At 30.6% G+C, this 15205-nt stretch overlaps 2 protein-coding genes across 4 annotated transcripts; both read left to right on the plus strand.

The window, feature by feature from the left end:
- LOC146528634 (facilitated trehalose transporter Tret1-like) lies at positions 1-4644 on the plus strand. Of its 3 annotated transcripts, XM_085202612.1 has the most exons (9): positions 1-168; positions 550-659; positions 973-1092; positions 1605-1760; positions 2516-2683; positions 3134-3266; positions 3362-3591; positions 4031-4225; positions 4367-4644. In XM_085202612.1, exons 1-9 carry the CDS (start codon positions 102-104, stop codon positions 4619-4621), a joined length of 1434 nt encoding a protein of 477 aa, XP_085058738.1. In that variant the 5' UTR covers positions 1-101; the 3' UTR covers positions 4622-4644. The 3 variants fall into 3 exon arrangements, with proteins under 3 accessions (XP_085058738.1, XP_085058739.1, XP_085058740.1); XM_085202613.1 differs by lacking the exon at positions 1605-1760 and having other exon boundaries at positions 12-168; XM_085202614.1 differs by lacking the exons at positions 973-1092; positions 1605-1760 and having other exon boundaries at positions 12-168.
- A 460-nt stretch (positions 4645-5104) lies between these two features.
- Positions 5105-8904, plus strand: LOC146528635 (uncharacterized). Its single transcript, XM_085202615.1, has 5 exons — positions 5105-5900; positions 5985-6100; positions 6523-6621; positions 6943-7105; positions 7518-8904. Exons 1-5 carry the CDS (start codon positions 5192-5194, stop codon positions 7679-7681), a joined length of 1251 nt encoding a protein of 416 aa, XP_085058741.1. The 5' UTR covers positions 5105-5191; the 3' UTR covers positions 7682-8904.
- Positions 8905-15205: the final 6301 nt, after the last annotated feature.

Consider the following 15205-nt stretch of genomic DNA (forward strand, 5'->3'; position numbering starts at 1 on the left):
CTCTTATATGCGTATCATTTTAGTCTTTGTTGTACATACTCCTAATACAATACTATGGTATCTTGAAAATAATACTTTATTTATTTAATGTATTTAGTGAAATGAAGAAATTTTATAAAATATTTAATGAAGGTAGCAAAGTAAATCAGATAATATGTGCTGTGTTAAGTAAGTACCTAGATTTTATTTTTCCTATTACCTACATCATACGATTTTCATATTTTGTTTAAAAGTAGTGCGGTAGACCACACGCTTTGTCATGTACTACCCGAGTGGGAGTTAACCCCAACCCTTCCTATAAAACATCCCTTGTCCACTTTTTTCCTCCCCTCCTTGATATTAAATTACCCCGATGCTTGCTGTTGTGATCTCCCGCAAATTCTCCTCAACAAATTGAATCGTCTGCAAAATATGGCCATTCAGTTCTGATCACTAGGTTGACTCAACATACCCTACAAAAAATAGTAATATCATCATTTATGTATCCAATGTTTCTATAAAAAATTATACATTTATTGATGTTAATATATAATATTGTTATTGATTTAGCAAATTTTCCCGTGTTTGCCTATGGTGCAAGCATTGGTTGGATGTCACCAATGACACTTCTATTACAATCAGAATATTCGCCTAGAGGATTACCTCTAACCGATACCGAGGTAAACAATTAAATAAAATGTTTAATGTTATTTATAAAAGCCGTATAAAAATATGTATAATAAACTGTACAAATATTACTTTTATTAATAAATTTAATGGATAAACTAATTTTAAATATTTAGTTAGCACTATAAATTTGTTTCTTACTTAATTTAAATAAAGATACAAAGTTGTTTACTGTAGTGTAGCTGTTTCACTTAATTAACATTAATTTGTTAATATCGTATTTATAATCTTATTAATTTTTAAATTTCAAATACTCCAATATGTAAATTATAAACAACTAAAATGTAAATTATATTTAAATTATAGGTGTCATGGATGGCTGCAGTTGCTTACATAACTTGCATTCCTGGTAATTTTTTAATGGCTTACTTAGGGGATACCGTTGGACGTAAAATTACATTGTTATTCATCTCTGCAACTTCAGCCGTAAGATTTAGCAGTAGTTTTGTTTCATTGATTTTCATTATTCAGATTAAGTTCTCAAGTATCATTCAAATTTTGCAAATATTTGGAGGAAGTGAAAATATTAAATATATTATTTCCTCGAGTGGAAATCGAACCTACAACCTTTCGGGTTTACAGTTACATACTTATGGCCCTGCGCCACGACTGGTTTCGAATGTAGAAATAGTATGAAAGCTTAATTTGGTAAACATTTTTGAAATTGTTGCTGTTTAAGACTTTTGGATGGATGAGATGAAGATTAAAATTATTGTTGTTATTTTTTTATTGTGGGCTTTACTGACTGAAATATATTGATTGATTGATTTCTCGATATATGGCGTTTCGAGCGTGCCAGTTGAGCACAATTCATTTCGCCAATGTCACGTTTTAAAATATATTAAGATATAATTTAATACTCCATTACATTGTTATATCATCTAATGTGGTTAGTAAATTAATGAATATGTATATATAATACGGAAATATTTTCATAGGCTAGCTGGATCCTTTTGCTGTCATCATTAGAAGTTTGGGCTTTAATTTTAGCTCGAGCTTTAGTTGGTATTACGATGTCAGGTTGTTATGTTCTGTGTCCTATTTATACTAAAGAAATAAGCGAGGATAGTATTCGAGGAGCATTAGGTTGCTTGGTGAGTTAAAAAATAACGTCAAGTGGAAGAGGCAGCGCTCCTTTTACTGAAACTGCATATAGGTTAAAATATTTCAAACCCAAAACTAAAGAAATTAATCAAGGTACCTCAACTGTTTGAACGTAGGATTTTTTTTTTCATTTCACGATTTTTATCCATACCTGTATTTCGTGTTACTTTGACAGGTAAGTGTGTGCGTGCTTATGTTATACTTTACAAATGGTGTTTATATTTAAAAACGATAATTTTATTATTTATTTTGTTTGAAAAAATAACTTTTTCATTTTTGAGAATTAATTTTTTTCTGAAATATAATTAGGCTTTTATAGAGTAGTTAAAACTGTGGTTTTATTTAAAGTGGTGCTGACAATTCCACCCTGTATATACATATATATACATATTTATTTAACAATGAGAGCATAGTTTGAATTTAAACTTGATATCTCTAAGCTTTCCTAAGATAAAGGTTGTTTTTTTCCTTAAAAGGTACGGTACCATAAAAACATCTAGAGACTGGACAATACAAATGACCTTTCCAATATAAGCCTGTATTTAAAAAGGTTTTTTTATTAATAACTTATTACAATTATATTTTTTTGTTTTAAGTTTTGTATTTAATTTGTTTCAAATTATGCAAACGAACTGCCTTAATTAGTATTATTTTGATTAAAATACTTTAAAAATACTTTAACAACAGATTATATTAATCAAGCTTATTATGTTCTTAATACAATTTTATTATTGTTTAATTTCAGATAATCTTATTTCATACAATAGGTAACTTATTTCTCTATGTAATAGGAGACGTTCTACGTTATCGCACTATTCTGTGGGTTTGTTTATCATTGCCGACATTTCATCTAGTAATTTTTATGATGATGCCTGATTCGCCCTCATATTTGATTAAAAGAGGAAACGCAGAGGTTGGTATAAATATGTTTATACAAGGATCTCAAGATCTAGTTCCAAAACATTCCGTTCTAAACATTTGCTCGAAGTTTGAAGTTGTTAAGTAGCTGAACTCAAAGCTGCTCTTTGCGTTACCAGAGCACATAAATGAAAATAATCCATTCATCCCCATGTAAATCAATTAAAATAAAAATATTCTTTATTCAAGAACAAACACTTTTGAATCATCAAGTTGTATAGAAATGAAGGTAGTGTCAGTTACCGTCGGCTGAGAAGAGGCGGCAAAAAATTCAAAAGTTGCTGTTTTAAAATATAATTTATATACTTTTCTCGTGTGAACATCAAAAACAATATTTATTTCAACCCACTTTTATAGTCTTAAATTATATAATAAGCTTTGCCCACAAGTATCGCTTTACAGTCAGACACTATAATCATGAAAAAAATACGATGGTATTTTACAGGAAGCTGCAAGAGTGCTTGCTTGGCTACGTTGTAGAAAAGAAGACGATGTATTAATAAAAAGCGAAATAGATTCAATGACAAGAGAGCAAAAAAATGACGAGGACAAAAGCAGTTTTTTACTAAAAGCTATTTGTAAGATTTTATTTAAGAAAGTTACTTATAACTTAACGCTAAAGCGTATAAGTTATTCATACATTATTACTCATAGCTGATTTTTCTATTTTTAGTAAAAGATAAAATACTTTCAAAGGCATTTACTATAGCTACAGCAGTGACAGTGGCGCGAGAAATTTGTGGTGCTGTGCCAGTTCTCAATTTTGCTGGAGAGATATTTGCAATTGCTTCAAAAAATTCTAATTTAGTGCTAACACCCAATCAGCAAGCTATGCTACTAGGAGTAGTACAAGTAGTTGGTTCTATGCTCGCCTCGGTTATTGTTGAAAAGGCTGGACGTAAGGTAATAATACTCCAGTTTAATAATAAAAGCCTAAGTAAAAAACTGGAGACGCGCAATGTGTATTTTACAAGAACCTCTTTAAGCTACTTTTAATTCCTTCACAATTCGTAAAGTTCGTAAATTAGTCTAAATGCATAAAATTTAACACATTTGTTAAAATACCCTAGCTTACTCTTAAATTTGACTTGGCCAATTTCTACCGCGAGGCACCAAACCATATATCAGCCTATACAAGTTCCACTAAAATACACTAATTTAGGAATATTATAAAGTCTATATGTAAAAAATTGTTGAGTAAGATTTAGAGGTAAAATTTAGAGGCTCCTTGCTTTTGTCGATGTACCTACTTAACATTTTACTTGGCTCTCATGTCACATTTATGTTTTTATGAGATATATTAACTGCTTAATAGCTATAAAATCATTATTTATACTTACAGCCCTTACTCGCAACAACATCAATGATATCTGGATTAAGTATGTGTGCGTTAGCATCTTGGTTTGTGGCAAGGGATTATGGAACGACCGCTCTTAGTTGGTTACCAGTGGTCACTCTATGCTTGTGTATATTTTGTGATTCTTCTGGATTGCAGCCTATATCAATTGTCATTGCTAGCGAAATATTTTCATTTAAAGTAAGTGTTATATCTATGAACAGAGTGATAAAAAATACTTTTTCTATGAAAAATACTCGTTAACCAAACTTTAATTATTCTTTACCAGATTTTATTAATTCCATTTATTAGAAGAATTTAAATTGTTTTTTTTTCTTTCAGTATCGCGGCACCGTTATGGCCATTACTATGTCAGTAGCTTCTTTCGCAGATTTCCTACAGTTACTGTTCTTTAAGCCATTAGCTAACGCTGTTGGTATTTACGTGGCATTCTACTTTTTTGGATTTGTTTGCATTTTAATGGCATTTTATGTTATCTTTATCGTACCAGAAACCAAAGGAAAATCCTTAAATGATATATATAAAAGTATTGGTAAAAATCATATGAATATTACTTGTAATGCTGAGATTCTATAAAAATAAAATGAAAGTAATAATGTGTTTTATTTTACTTTTTTATTCTAATTAATTAAGTGCATATTATATGTATGATTTATAATAGTATACTAGCAACCAAACCCAAAACAACTTCTCAAATGAAAATAAATCTTTATATAAATATCTTATGAATAAAAGTATTCTTATTATTTTTTGGTCGTGTCTCATTTGTGTTAAGTTTGCTGAAAATAAATAAAGCCATTAATTTTATATCATATGAATATAAAATACATTCTTGCGTGTTTACAACGAACACACTTTATAATAATTAAATCGATAGACGTTAGAGTGGTCATTACAGTAATAAATATGAAAAGTCTATTATATTGGAATAGACACGTTATTTTAAGGCAAACTCTTAAAAGTATTGATTTTGTTGACAACGTCAAAGTATAATAGAACTTTAGGATTTTGTTTAGTTTAAGTTACGTAAATCGTTAGTTGCTTTTGAATAAATAAATGTTTATTATAATTATTTTAAATAATTATTTTTTATAAATTTATCTTATCTTAGTAATTTATTTCTTGATTTTTATTATTTACAGCAAGATGGTGTCACCAATAATTTATAGTGAAATTTTGTACGATAACAAGTTGGAAAAAGAAATACAACATATGTTTATGCCATTTAATTCAATGCAATATCTTTTTTTTCTGCCAAAATATAAAATATATAAAAACTTCATTAGTTTCAACAGCTTTAAAGTAAACGTTTTCTCTCTTATTGGTATTATAATACCGACTGTTTCATTTATTTTTCGCACGATAAAATTATTCAGTTTAGCTTATCGAAATTTTTATTTTGTTTTATTCTTGTGTTTCGATTTTTGCTTTTATGTTTCTGGCTTTTCCGTAAGCTATATTTCAAATATCGCTTACAAAAAAGAAAATATAGAATTAGTTCTGAGCATTCAAAGGATTTTCAAAATGTTCAAATTCAAGAGATATCAAAATTTTTTATCATGTACTGTTATTTCATGGGTTACCATGTATTTAATTGTAATATTTTTTATAATCATGAATGGCTTATATTTATTGTTAAGTAAATCGTATGTCTTGGATACAGTCACTACTTTCTTTTTTATATATTTCAATGCTAGCGTAGTGTACGCTGGTCGAATTTTGAATATAATCACAATTCAATTAAAATTGTGGATATCAGAGCTAAACTATTTGAAAGCAGTCAACCATCGCTTACAATCAGTTTGTAAGATACATGAAAACTATATTATTAACTCGAAAATGCCCAATGCACCAAGTAGGTAGATCGTATTAAATGTATATTCTATTATCCTATTTGTAATGTGAGCAATTTATTTTCTATACATTTACTTGTTTTTAGAAAAAATACCACAGAAACAGGAGAATGTCATCAGAAAAGATTGGGACAGGTTGCTAAATATTTACAGAAAAATTCTAGAAACTTATGACCTTTATAAACGCACTTTTCAGATATTAGTAAGCATTTTTTATTTACCTTATTTAGTTTAATTATTATATTTACCTCTGTTGTTGTTGACTCTTTATAGTATCTTTAGTTTTAGTTAATTTTTTTAGCTTTTGGTAGGCAGAGGGATCTGGGAACCTAGTGTAAAATCTGTTCCCATTAAAATATTTCCGTTCCCCATTTTTCACCGAGTTCTGAAGGAATTGTGTGAAGAAATTAGTCGTGACGCCGCGTTTTACCAGAGCCAGGAAATAAAAATATTAAATATTTAATTTCCTCGATTGGGAATTGAACCCTCAACCTGTTGCCTTTACAGTCATACGCTTGTGCTCAAGCGCCACGACTGGCCCCAAAAATAAATATTTTTTATAATTTTAGAAACTTTATAACTATTAATATTCTTATATACGAATATAACATTTATCTATTACAGATTTTGTATCATGCAGTAGGAACCTTTGTAAATACTTTAATTTATGTTCAGATTTGGATTCAATATCATAATATAGATAGAGTTCAACACAATCCAGCGGTAAGGGTACATAATCACTAACATTACATTACGACGTAAAACACGACCGATTGTGAGTTCAATACTCACTCGAGGAAATGAAATATTTATTTAAATTTATATTTCCATTTCCTCGCTCTGGTGTCGAGGCAAAGCGTGACGTTGAGTTCCACCACTCAACACGCAACGCCGCCAAAATTCGGGGGAAAATGGGGAACGGAGTGTCTTAACACTAGATTCCCTCTGCCTACCCTGCTGTGTGCGGGATACTGCGTGAAGCTGACTTTTTTTAATAAATTTAAAGTAAAGCAAAGTTTATTTCTAACATCAGCTTTATTTCAGAGAACAAGAGGCTGGCAAATATCCCAAATAAGAATATGCTTATGGGTTGGGAAAGATATTATAGTAAACAGTTTCATAAGTTTTTCATCTCAAGTTTTCTACGCTACCGTCACCAAAGCTCAAGTCGAGTGCATTAGAGTGTTAAAACGTAACCAAAGTGCAGGTGAGATTTTCTATGTAAAAAAAAAACACCTTCTGGAATACTTTTGAAAGCGATATGTACATCCTGCTATAATAAAATTAATTAGATAGGTAAAGGGAAGCTGCAAACCTATTAAGACTTTTCATTCCCATTAAGACACTTGCGCTCCCTTACTTTCTGCTGAATCCTGAAGATATTTAGTGTTGAGTCCAGTGGTACAGCGCTTTAACCATTTACTCGAGCGAAGAAATGAAAATATTAAATATGTAATTCCCTCGATTGAAAATCGAACTCAAAACCTATCGCATTTACAGGTGCAGGTGCACGCAGGGGCTCAGGTGTGTGTCCCTGCGCTATGACTGGCCTCATATAAAATTATTTAATCGTAAAAAAAATTTAGATGATATTTGAATCTTTTGTTTTTACTTTGCAGATGCCAGAAAAACTTGCAAGAACGTTATTAGGTTAACTAATGTATCATTTGCTGTGACGAAGGCTTGTGGTCTATTTCAAGTTGACGCTGTTTATCTTTTCCAAATGTACAGCTCTATCGCGTCGTATGCTCTACTGCTGTTACAATTTGCATTTTTAAAATAATAAAAATAAAGGACCGCGTCGAACTGTAACCGGGTTGGTTATGGAATGTTTAAATATAAATATTTTCATATCCCCGCTCGGGTAAACCGCGGCGTTGGGTTCTGCCAATCAATACGCAATGCCTACTCTGTTATGCGGCAATAAGCGTAAAGCGCACCCTCTTAGTCGTAGAGTAAATTTTATAAAAATTGAACACAGTATAAAATAAATATTTATTAAATATATATATGTATATTAATTATAATAGTCATTACAAAATTATTTTATTATTTTGTTCGTGGACTACAAAAATTTGCAACATCTGACCAGTACTAAACTTCAGCAAAGTTCAACACCACAGATTTGACAATTTAGAATCATCAGATCCTGGTTTGGTGTTAATGGGATTAATAAAAAACTACGATCTTTCAAACAAAAAAAATATAAAAATACACACAGAGAAAGCTACAATTAAAGAAATATAATTGTCGGATTTTGCACCTACACTTTTTGAAATAAGCGCGAGTTGGGCTCGCCCATCGAGGCTTGTGTACAAAAATTAGAGATCTCGAGCTTTTTCTGAAATTCAAGCTTAGCTAGAGCCCTTTCATCTGATACCTCACTTGAACTAGCGGCGTTAATACCAATTTTAAGGCTATTGTTTTTTATGATTTGGCCACAAATGTATAGTATTTTAGTTAGTTAGTTATTTTCCTGAACTAGTATTTCTTGTAGATGCTAACTGCTCTATTTCATAATTCTAAATCAAAAAGAAGAAAGTAAGTACCCTACTAATTTTGATTCCCTTTATAGTGCCGAAAATCTAAATACGTGTTTTTCATATATAAACGGTATGGACGATTATATCGGATATCTTTTTTTAAAGTAAATCAAGAAATACGATTTTTTCAAGAAATCAAGGGACCATAAAACTGAATTTATAGTTTGTGTTTGTGTAGTTCTGAATTTCAGCTCGATATCTTCAAGCGTTCCTGAGATAAAACCTCTTGACAGACAGACAGACAGACGTACGGATGGACAACAATGTTTTCCTTAAGAGGTAAGGAACCGTAAAAAAAGGTTCGTTATAAATTATAATATTTTTAATATCTCTCAATATGCGACAATAGATAAGATTTGTCATGAAAATGTCCACATGTGACATTTTCATTATTCAGCCCTTATCAGATGCCTTATGGATTATGTATGCAACAATTAATAAATACAAAAATGAAATTATGAAACAGCATTTTATTTTTAATCTTTTGACACTACACAGGTGTTATTGTTTTAACAAAAAGTCAAATGCACTCGCAAAGCAATGAAATATTATTCGATAACTCATTAGATATTGAAATTCAAAGAATATTTGCGCCTTTAAATTTTATGCAAGGGTTATATTTTCTTCCAAAATTTAATATTTACGAAAGTTACATCAATTTCAATAGACCTATTGTAAATTTCATATCTGCTCTAGCTATTTTTGCTCTAGTTACATTATTATATATTCGTTCTTATCTATTCCTAAAAGACTTGTTGAACGAGAGTTTTACGTTTTTATGCTTTATATTGATTTTTGATGCGCTTTTTTATTCTGGAGGTTTATTGATGAGCTTATTGTTAAATTTGATTTTCAGTGCGCAAAATGTAGGATTAGTTTTAAATGTTCAACATTTTTTTAAATTAATTCCTTGCAAGAATTACAAGTATTTTGCAAAGTTCAATTTTTATTCGTGGTTGTGCATTCCTGGAATCATATTTTGTAATATATTTTTTCTTGTGATGTTGTTTATAACGGATTCTCTCGTTAAATATCATAGTGCGGTGTGTTGTGTGTTTACTTGTCACTTTGACATGAATTTAATTTATGCAATTCGTATTATAACGTTACTTAATATTCAATTGAAATTATGGATTTCACAATTCAAATACATTGCTGAAGAATTTACTGATGGTACCAGCCTTTCTAGTAAGCATTATATAACAATTTAAAATATTTATTTTTATATTTTCAAATTCAATTATAATAATTTCATGGATGAAAATAAATTGAAAATGTTTCCTTTTCACTAAGGTAATGCTATACGTACTGATGAGAAGAGAATATTAGAAAGTTTTAGATTAATTCTGGAAATTTACAAAATATTCAAAGAAACTTCTGGACATTATGTAAGTTTTGCTTAGTTTCACGGCTTACTCCACATATAGCAGGGTAGGCAATATAACCACGGTTTGTCTACCAGAATTAAAATAATGAATACTTCCGAGTGAGAGTGAGAATGTCTCTTCATGGGGTGAGAAGAACCTGGTAGAATTTAACCCCCTGAAGACACATGTTTGCGCGTTAACCGCTAAAAAACCCCATTTATCGTATCGCCAGTCTTTCAGAACACCCCCCTTTCAGCCGCGCCCAGTATCAGTATATTGGGCCTTAATCTTTCGAGTGACAGTATCGCGATCATCTGGAAAGCAAGGCCAAGTTGGCCTCGAAGAAACTGGGGGTCATCAATAGAGCGAGACGGTACTTCACGCCAAAACACCGATTGGCCCTATATAGGGCCCAGGTTCGGCCACACATGGAGTACTGTTCTCATCTCTGGGCTGGTGCACCCCAGTATCAGCTTGACCCATTTGATCGCATACAACGTAGAGCCGTTCGAATCATTAAGGACTCAATGTGCTGTGAAAGGCTTGACACTTTGGGTCTGCGTAGAGACGTCTCCTCGCTGTGCGTTCTCTATCGCATTTTTCATGGTGAGTGTTCTGAGGAACTGTTCGACCTGTTACCTGCCGCCGAATTTTCCAACCGCACAGTACGTCACAAACTTAAATACCATCCACACCACCTGGATACGTGGCACTCCACTACTGTGCGGTTTCGTAGAAATTTCCTTCCACGCGCCACCGAACTGTGGAATGGCCTACCCGCGGCAGTGTTTCCAGGTCGGTACGATATGGGTACCTTCAAGAAGCGCGTCTATCTCCACCTCAAAGGCCGGCAACGCACCTGTAGCTCCTCCGGTGCTGCACGGGGTCGTGGGCGGCGGTGATCATCATCAGGTGACCCGAACGCTCGTTTGCCTTGCCCTTTTTCCATAAAAAAAAAAGAGTTCAAAACTATAAACCATCATGTTTGCAACAAGTTTTGTATACTAATAGTTTTATAATATATTTAGTTGAAAAAAATAAGAGCTACCTTTCTATTTTATTTAAATTTAATTGCGATACTGGTGTCAAGTAAAAATTTGATAATATTAATAGTTATTGTCATTAAGAATATCTGTAATAGTAAAAAAAATGCTAGTAGAAAATACCTTTAAAAAGTTAAAACTAGCACTTTACCTTATTCACCGTAATATATAACACTAACATGGTTAGGTTATACTAAAATTATTGTTGAAAATACTAAATATGTATGTATGTACATAATATTGTAATTTATTTAAGGTATTGTATCACGCAATTAAAACAATTGCATACTCACTGATATTTGTTAAACTGTGGACTGAAATAGATACTTTACAAGATAGCGATCTCCAAGTAAGTTAATAATAATGGAAATTAAATATTTAACTCAATATTGAGTAGTTGGACGTAGTGATTCTTGCGTGAGGAGGAGGGAGGAACATGCTCCCATTACCAAAAAAATAATGATGTAATTGAAAGTTAATAATATAATACTCGCGTAGCAGTATATTTACAGAAGAAAGGGTGCATAAACCAGCTTTACTAGTTTCCCTCGAGGTCCTAGGGTTTGACATCGGATGGTCGGTATCTAATTTTTTTTCGGTACCCGTCATTAACATTGCTAAAATGGTTGCTTCTAGATTATAATATGTGTTAAGAGCTTAAAAAATTATATTTATTCCTTCTGTTGCTGGTATGTATGTACATAAAAGCTTCTTGAAGCTCAGAAAAAATCAAGCTTCTAAGTTAATCAAAAGATAAGAGTATTCGCCGCATTATCCAAACCTCTACTACGGGATACTTCTCGTGAACTTATTCATTAAGTGAGAACTTACAATACAAATAAAGGAAAAAATCCGGAAAATGAAGAATTTTTGTATTTCAAGTGTAACGAAGTCTGGCTTCTTGGAATATTAATATAATCTTCAAATTTTTTCAGCAATGGAATATTTTGAAATTTGTTTTCGTCTTGGATTTAATAAAAAATATCTTCATTCAAAGTTTAATTGGTGTTTTATGTCAAGAGTTTTACTCGAGGATTACTGAAGTTGAGATCATTTGTATGAATTTCATATCTTCTAAAAAAAGTTCAGGTTTGAGCATTATTTTTAATTTATAATTCTAATGATTGACAATTTAAAAAGACCATTTTAAAATATTTACAAAATGTATATAATGTTGTATGGAAAAATATAACATAATAAAAAATATAAAAGAGAAGCCAGTCGTGGTGTAGCGGCAAAAGAAACCTAAAAAAATGTATTAAATATTTTAAACACGGTTACGCTATTCCACATTTAGAAAAGAATATTTTTTTTTGTAAAAAGTATCAAAATTAGAAAGTAGCGGGATTGATCCCGCGTCCCTCGAAAACCGGCGCTCTGACTACTAAGCCATGCGTTCTTATCAAGCTATGTTGAAATGTATATACCCTTGTTACAACTTATTTATTACTTTATTCCTTTTAGGTACATTGAGAATTCTCAAGAATATCATACGGTTAATCAAAGTTGATTTTTTAAAGATGCAAGCATGTCGTCTATATACTATTGAGTCAAAAGTACTATTCGGTATATTAACATCAATCACTGACTTCGCTGTAGTTATAATACAATTTGCTTTGATAAAAAAAATACATAAATAAGTTTTTCTATTGCTGTTATGATTTGTTATATTACTATTGAATTATATTGATTGGGCATAAATTATTATTTAAATTTTAAAATTACTTTCTTTGCAATAAAGTAACTCATTGGTATAATTTTCTATTATTTTCATTTATTGCTTATTCGACTATTGTTGTTATTGGCAAATTTTTCAATGGAATTATGTTACCAGAAATGATTAAACATTAATTGCTGTTTAAATAAGTCATCTAGTTAGTAATTAATAGTTAATTTTATGTCTATTAGTAAATTAAATATTATAAATAATGATTAAGCTAGACTATTTATAAATTGATTGTACCTGAAGTAGTCAAATGTGTGTTTTAAATTACAAAAGATTACAAGAACTTTTTAATCGTCAAGTTACATAGAACTGTCAGTAGTGTCAGTCTTACAGGAAGCTACCACCGTCTCAGAAGGCAGTTCTCAACAAGGCAAGGCAAGAAACTCAATTATTGGTCTTTTTAAAAATATAATTGGCAATAGATGTCCACCATTTTTGGCATTTCGAATGAATATCAACAGCATTTAATTCCACGGACTACTATTATTATAAGTCTTGGATTCAATAATCAGCTTTGATTAATAATATATTTTTTTACTTTAACTTTAGATTGTTCTAGTGGCAAATACAAAATCACTTGTAGTTTTTTATTATATATGAGTATACCATGTCCTATAAATGATAACTAACTTTTTAAACTTGTACTGTAACTTTTTGAAGATGACGATTAGAAGCGATTAGCTTGTTTTTATTTCTTGTTCTGTTCTGTTACTGTTCTTTAGATAATTGTGAATATTGTTTGTGGACTTGCTAGATATTATTGTAAATATACTGTGATGCAACCGTAAGAATATCCGTTTTATTCCCGAGCTCCCTGGCTGTAAATAGCCCGCAGTATAAGTATATACTTGATTTGAAGTTTTTTTAATGAAACTTATTTTTAAGAATGGTACATGATAGTAGAATAGATTACACTAGGGTTGCCTAGAAGAATCCAGTCACAATAACCTTTAAAAAAATTTCGTAATGCGTTTTTGGAGAAAATTGCACTTAATAGCCTTATGGAGTTCAACACTCATATGTTTTTTTATGTGAATCTCACATCATTTGAAAGAATATCGTATAAGGAATTGGAAAACAATGGTTTTCAGCTCTCAGTCTGCCGCAAGCTTAGGGCTGCATGGTTTAAACAGGTCACAAAATTTTAATAATTTGCACTCAGGTGTTTTTTTAGTGAATTATATATCAAATTATAGCTTATTTTTTTCTCAACACTATAACACGTGGTTGCCTGGAAAATAACTGTCGCAAGCAGAGGTTGCTATTATTTGAAATAATTTATTCCGGTTCCGGTTGACTATGAGAATAGATGATGAAATTATATTTTAAAGAAAAGTATTATGTAATAGTATCGGACGAACCAACAGATCAGATGCAAAATCCAGCTTTTACAATGACTTTGTTTACTCTCGTTCTACACAATTCAATTCTATATACACTCGTAGTTACAATATTTAAATACTAACTCTAATAATAAGTTGTCTCGACAAAATCTTAGAATGTAATATACCCGAGTGCCGTGTCGTTAATGCTTTTATTGGAAATCCACCGGAAAAGACACAGCACACTACCGCCACTTAATACAATCGGTAACGGAAACAATATCAAATGACGTCCTCGTAATTATGTTACAGTGACACCTATTAATATAAATAATTCCAACAATAGAAGGTCAATCTTAAAAATTAATGTTTATTGTAATCTGTATTTGTTAGTAGTAAATCTGTGTTTTTAACCGACTTTTGTAACAAGGAGGTTCTCAATTAATTATTTTCGATATTCGATTCATTTATTCGATTAGTTATTTTGGAATCCATTTCGATATTGGATTATTCGATTCGATTTGGATATTTTTTGTAATTTGCAATTATTACAGTTATTTTACAAAGAATATTATAAATCCTTAATCAATAATTTAACATTTAAGCCTGTTTCTGAACGAGTAAATTAAATTATTCATTGACATTAACACATTTGATTGTCAGTCAATTCTGTTTATTAAATGGATAATCATGTAGTTAAAGCGGGCGAAGCCGTGGGCTGGTCGCTAGTAAAATTATAATATAGTATTATAATATAGTAAAATTATAATATAGTTATTGGTCTATTATATGTAGGTCATACATACATACAACAAGTAATATTAATAGAAGCATTTCATTAAAATTACAGTGAAAGATATGTAATTATAAAATCTTTGTGGGGGGAATCAATGTGAAGCACTAGTGTAATTTAAAAGTATAATTTATGAAAGTTATCATTATCTATCCCCACGTACTTTCTATAATGTTGATACTGTAATGATAAGTTGTAATGATTACGTCTACATCTAACATTATCATTATTTAATGCTTATCAGATACTGAAATATTTATTCAAAAGTCATTTAATATATTAAATTTATAAATAAATGAATGAAAATATACAATAGAAAATAAATATTAAACTTCTAACCATTCAACGGTATAGCTTTGGTATTGCGGTGACAAAATATATACAAATATTAAAATGAATTCACGGAGTAATGAAATACTGTTCGATAACTATTTAGATATTGAAATTCAAAGAATATTTTTACCCTTCAATTTTATACAACGGTTATGTTTACTTCCCAAGTATAGTATTTAT

This window comes from Heliconius melpomene, chromosome 19 (assembly GCF_056956725.1).
Source record: "Heliconius melpomene rosina isolate 202511_hmr_F chromosome 19, ASM5695672v1, whole genome shotgun sequence".
In the NCBI taxonomy this organism is placed as follows: Eukaryota; Metazoa; Arthropoda; class Insecta; order Lepidoptera; family Nymphalidae; genus Heliconius; species Heliconius melpomene.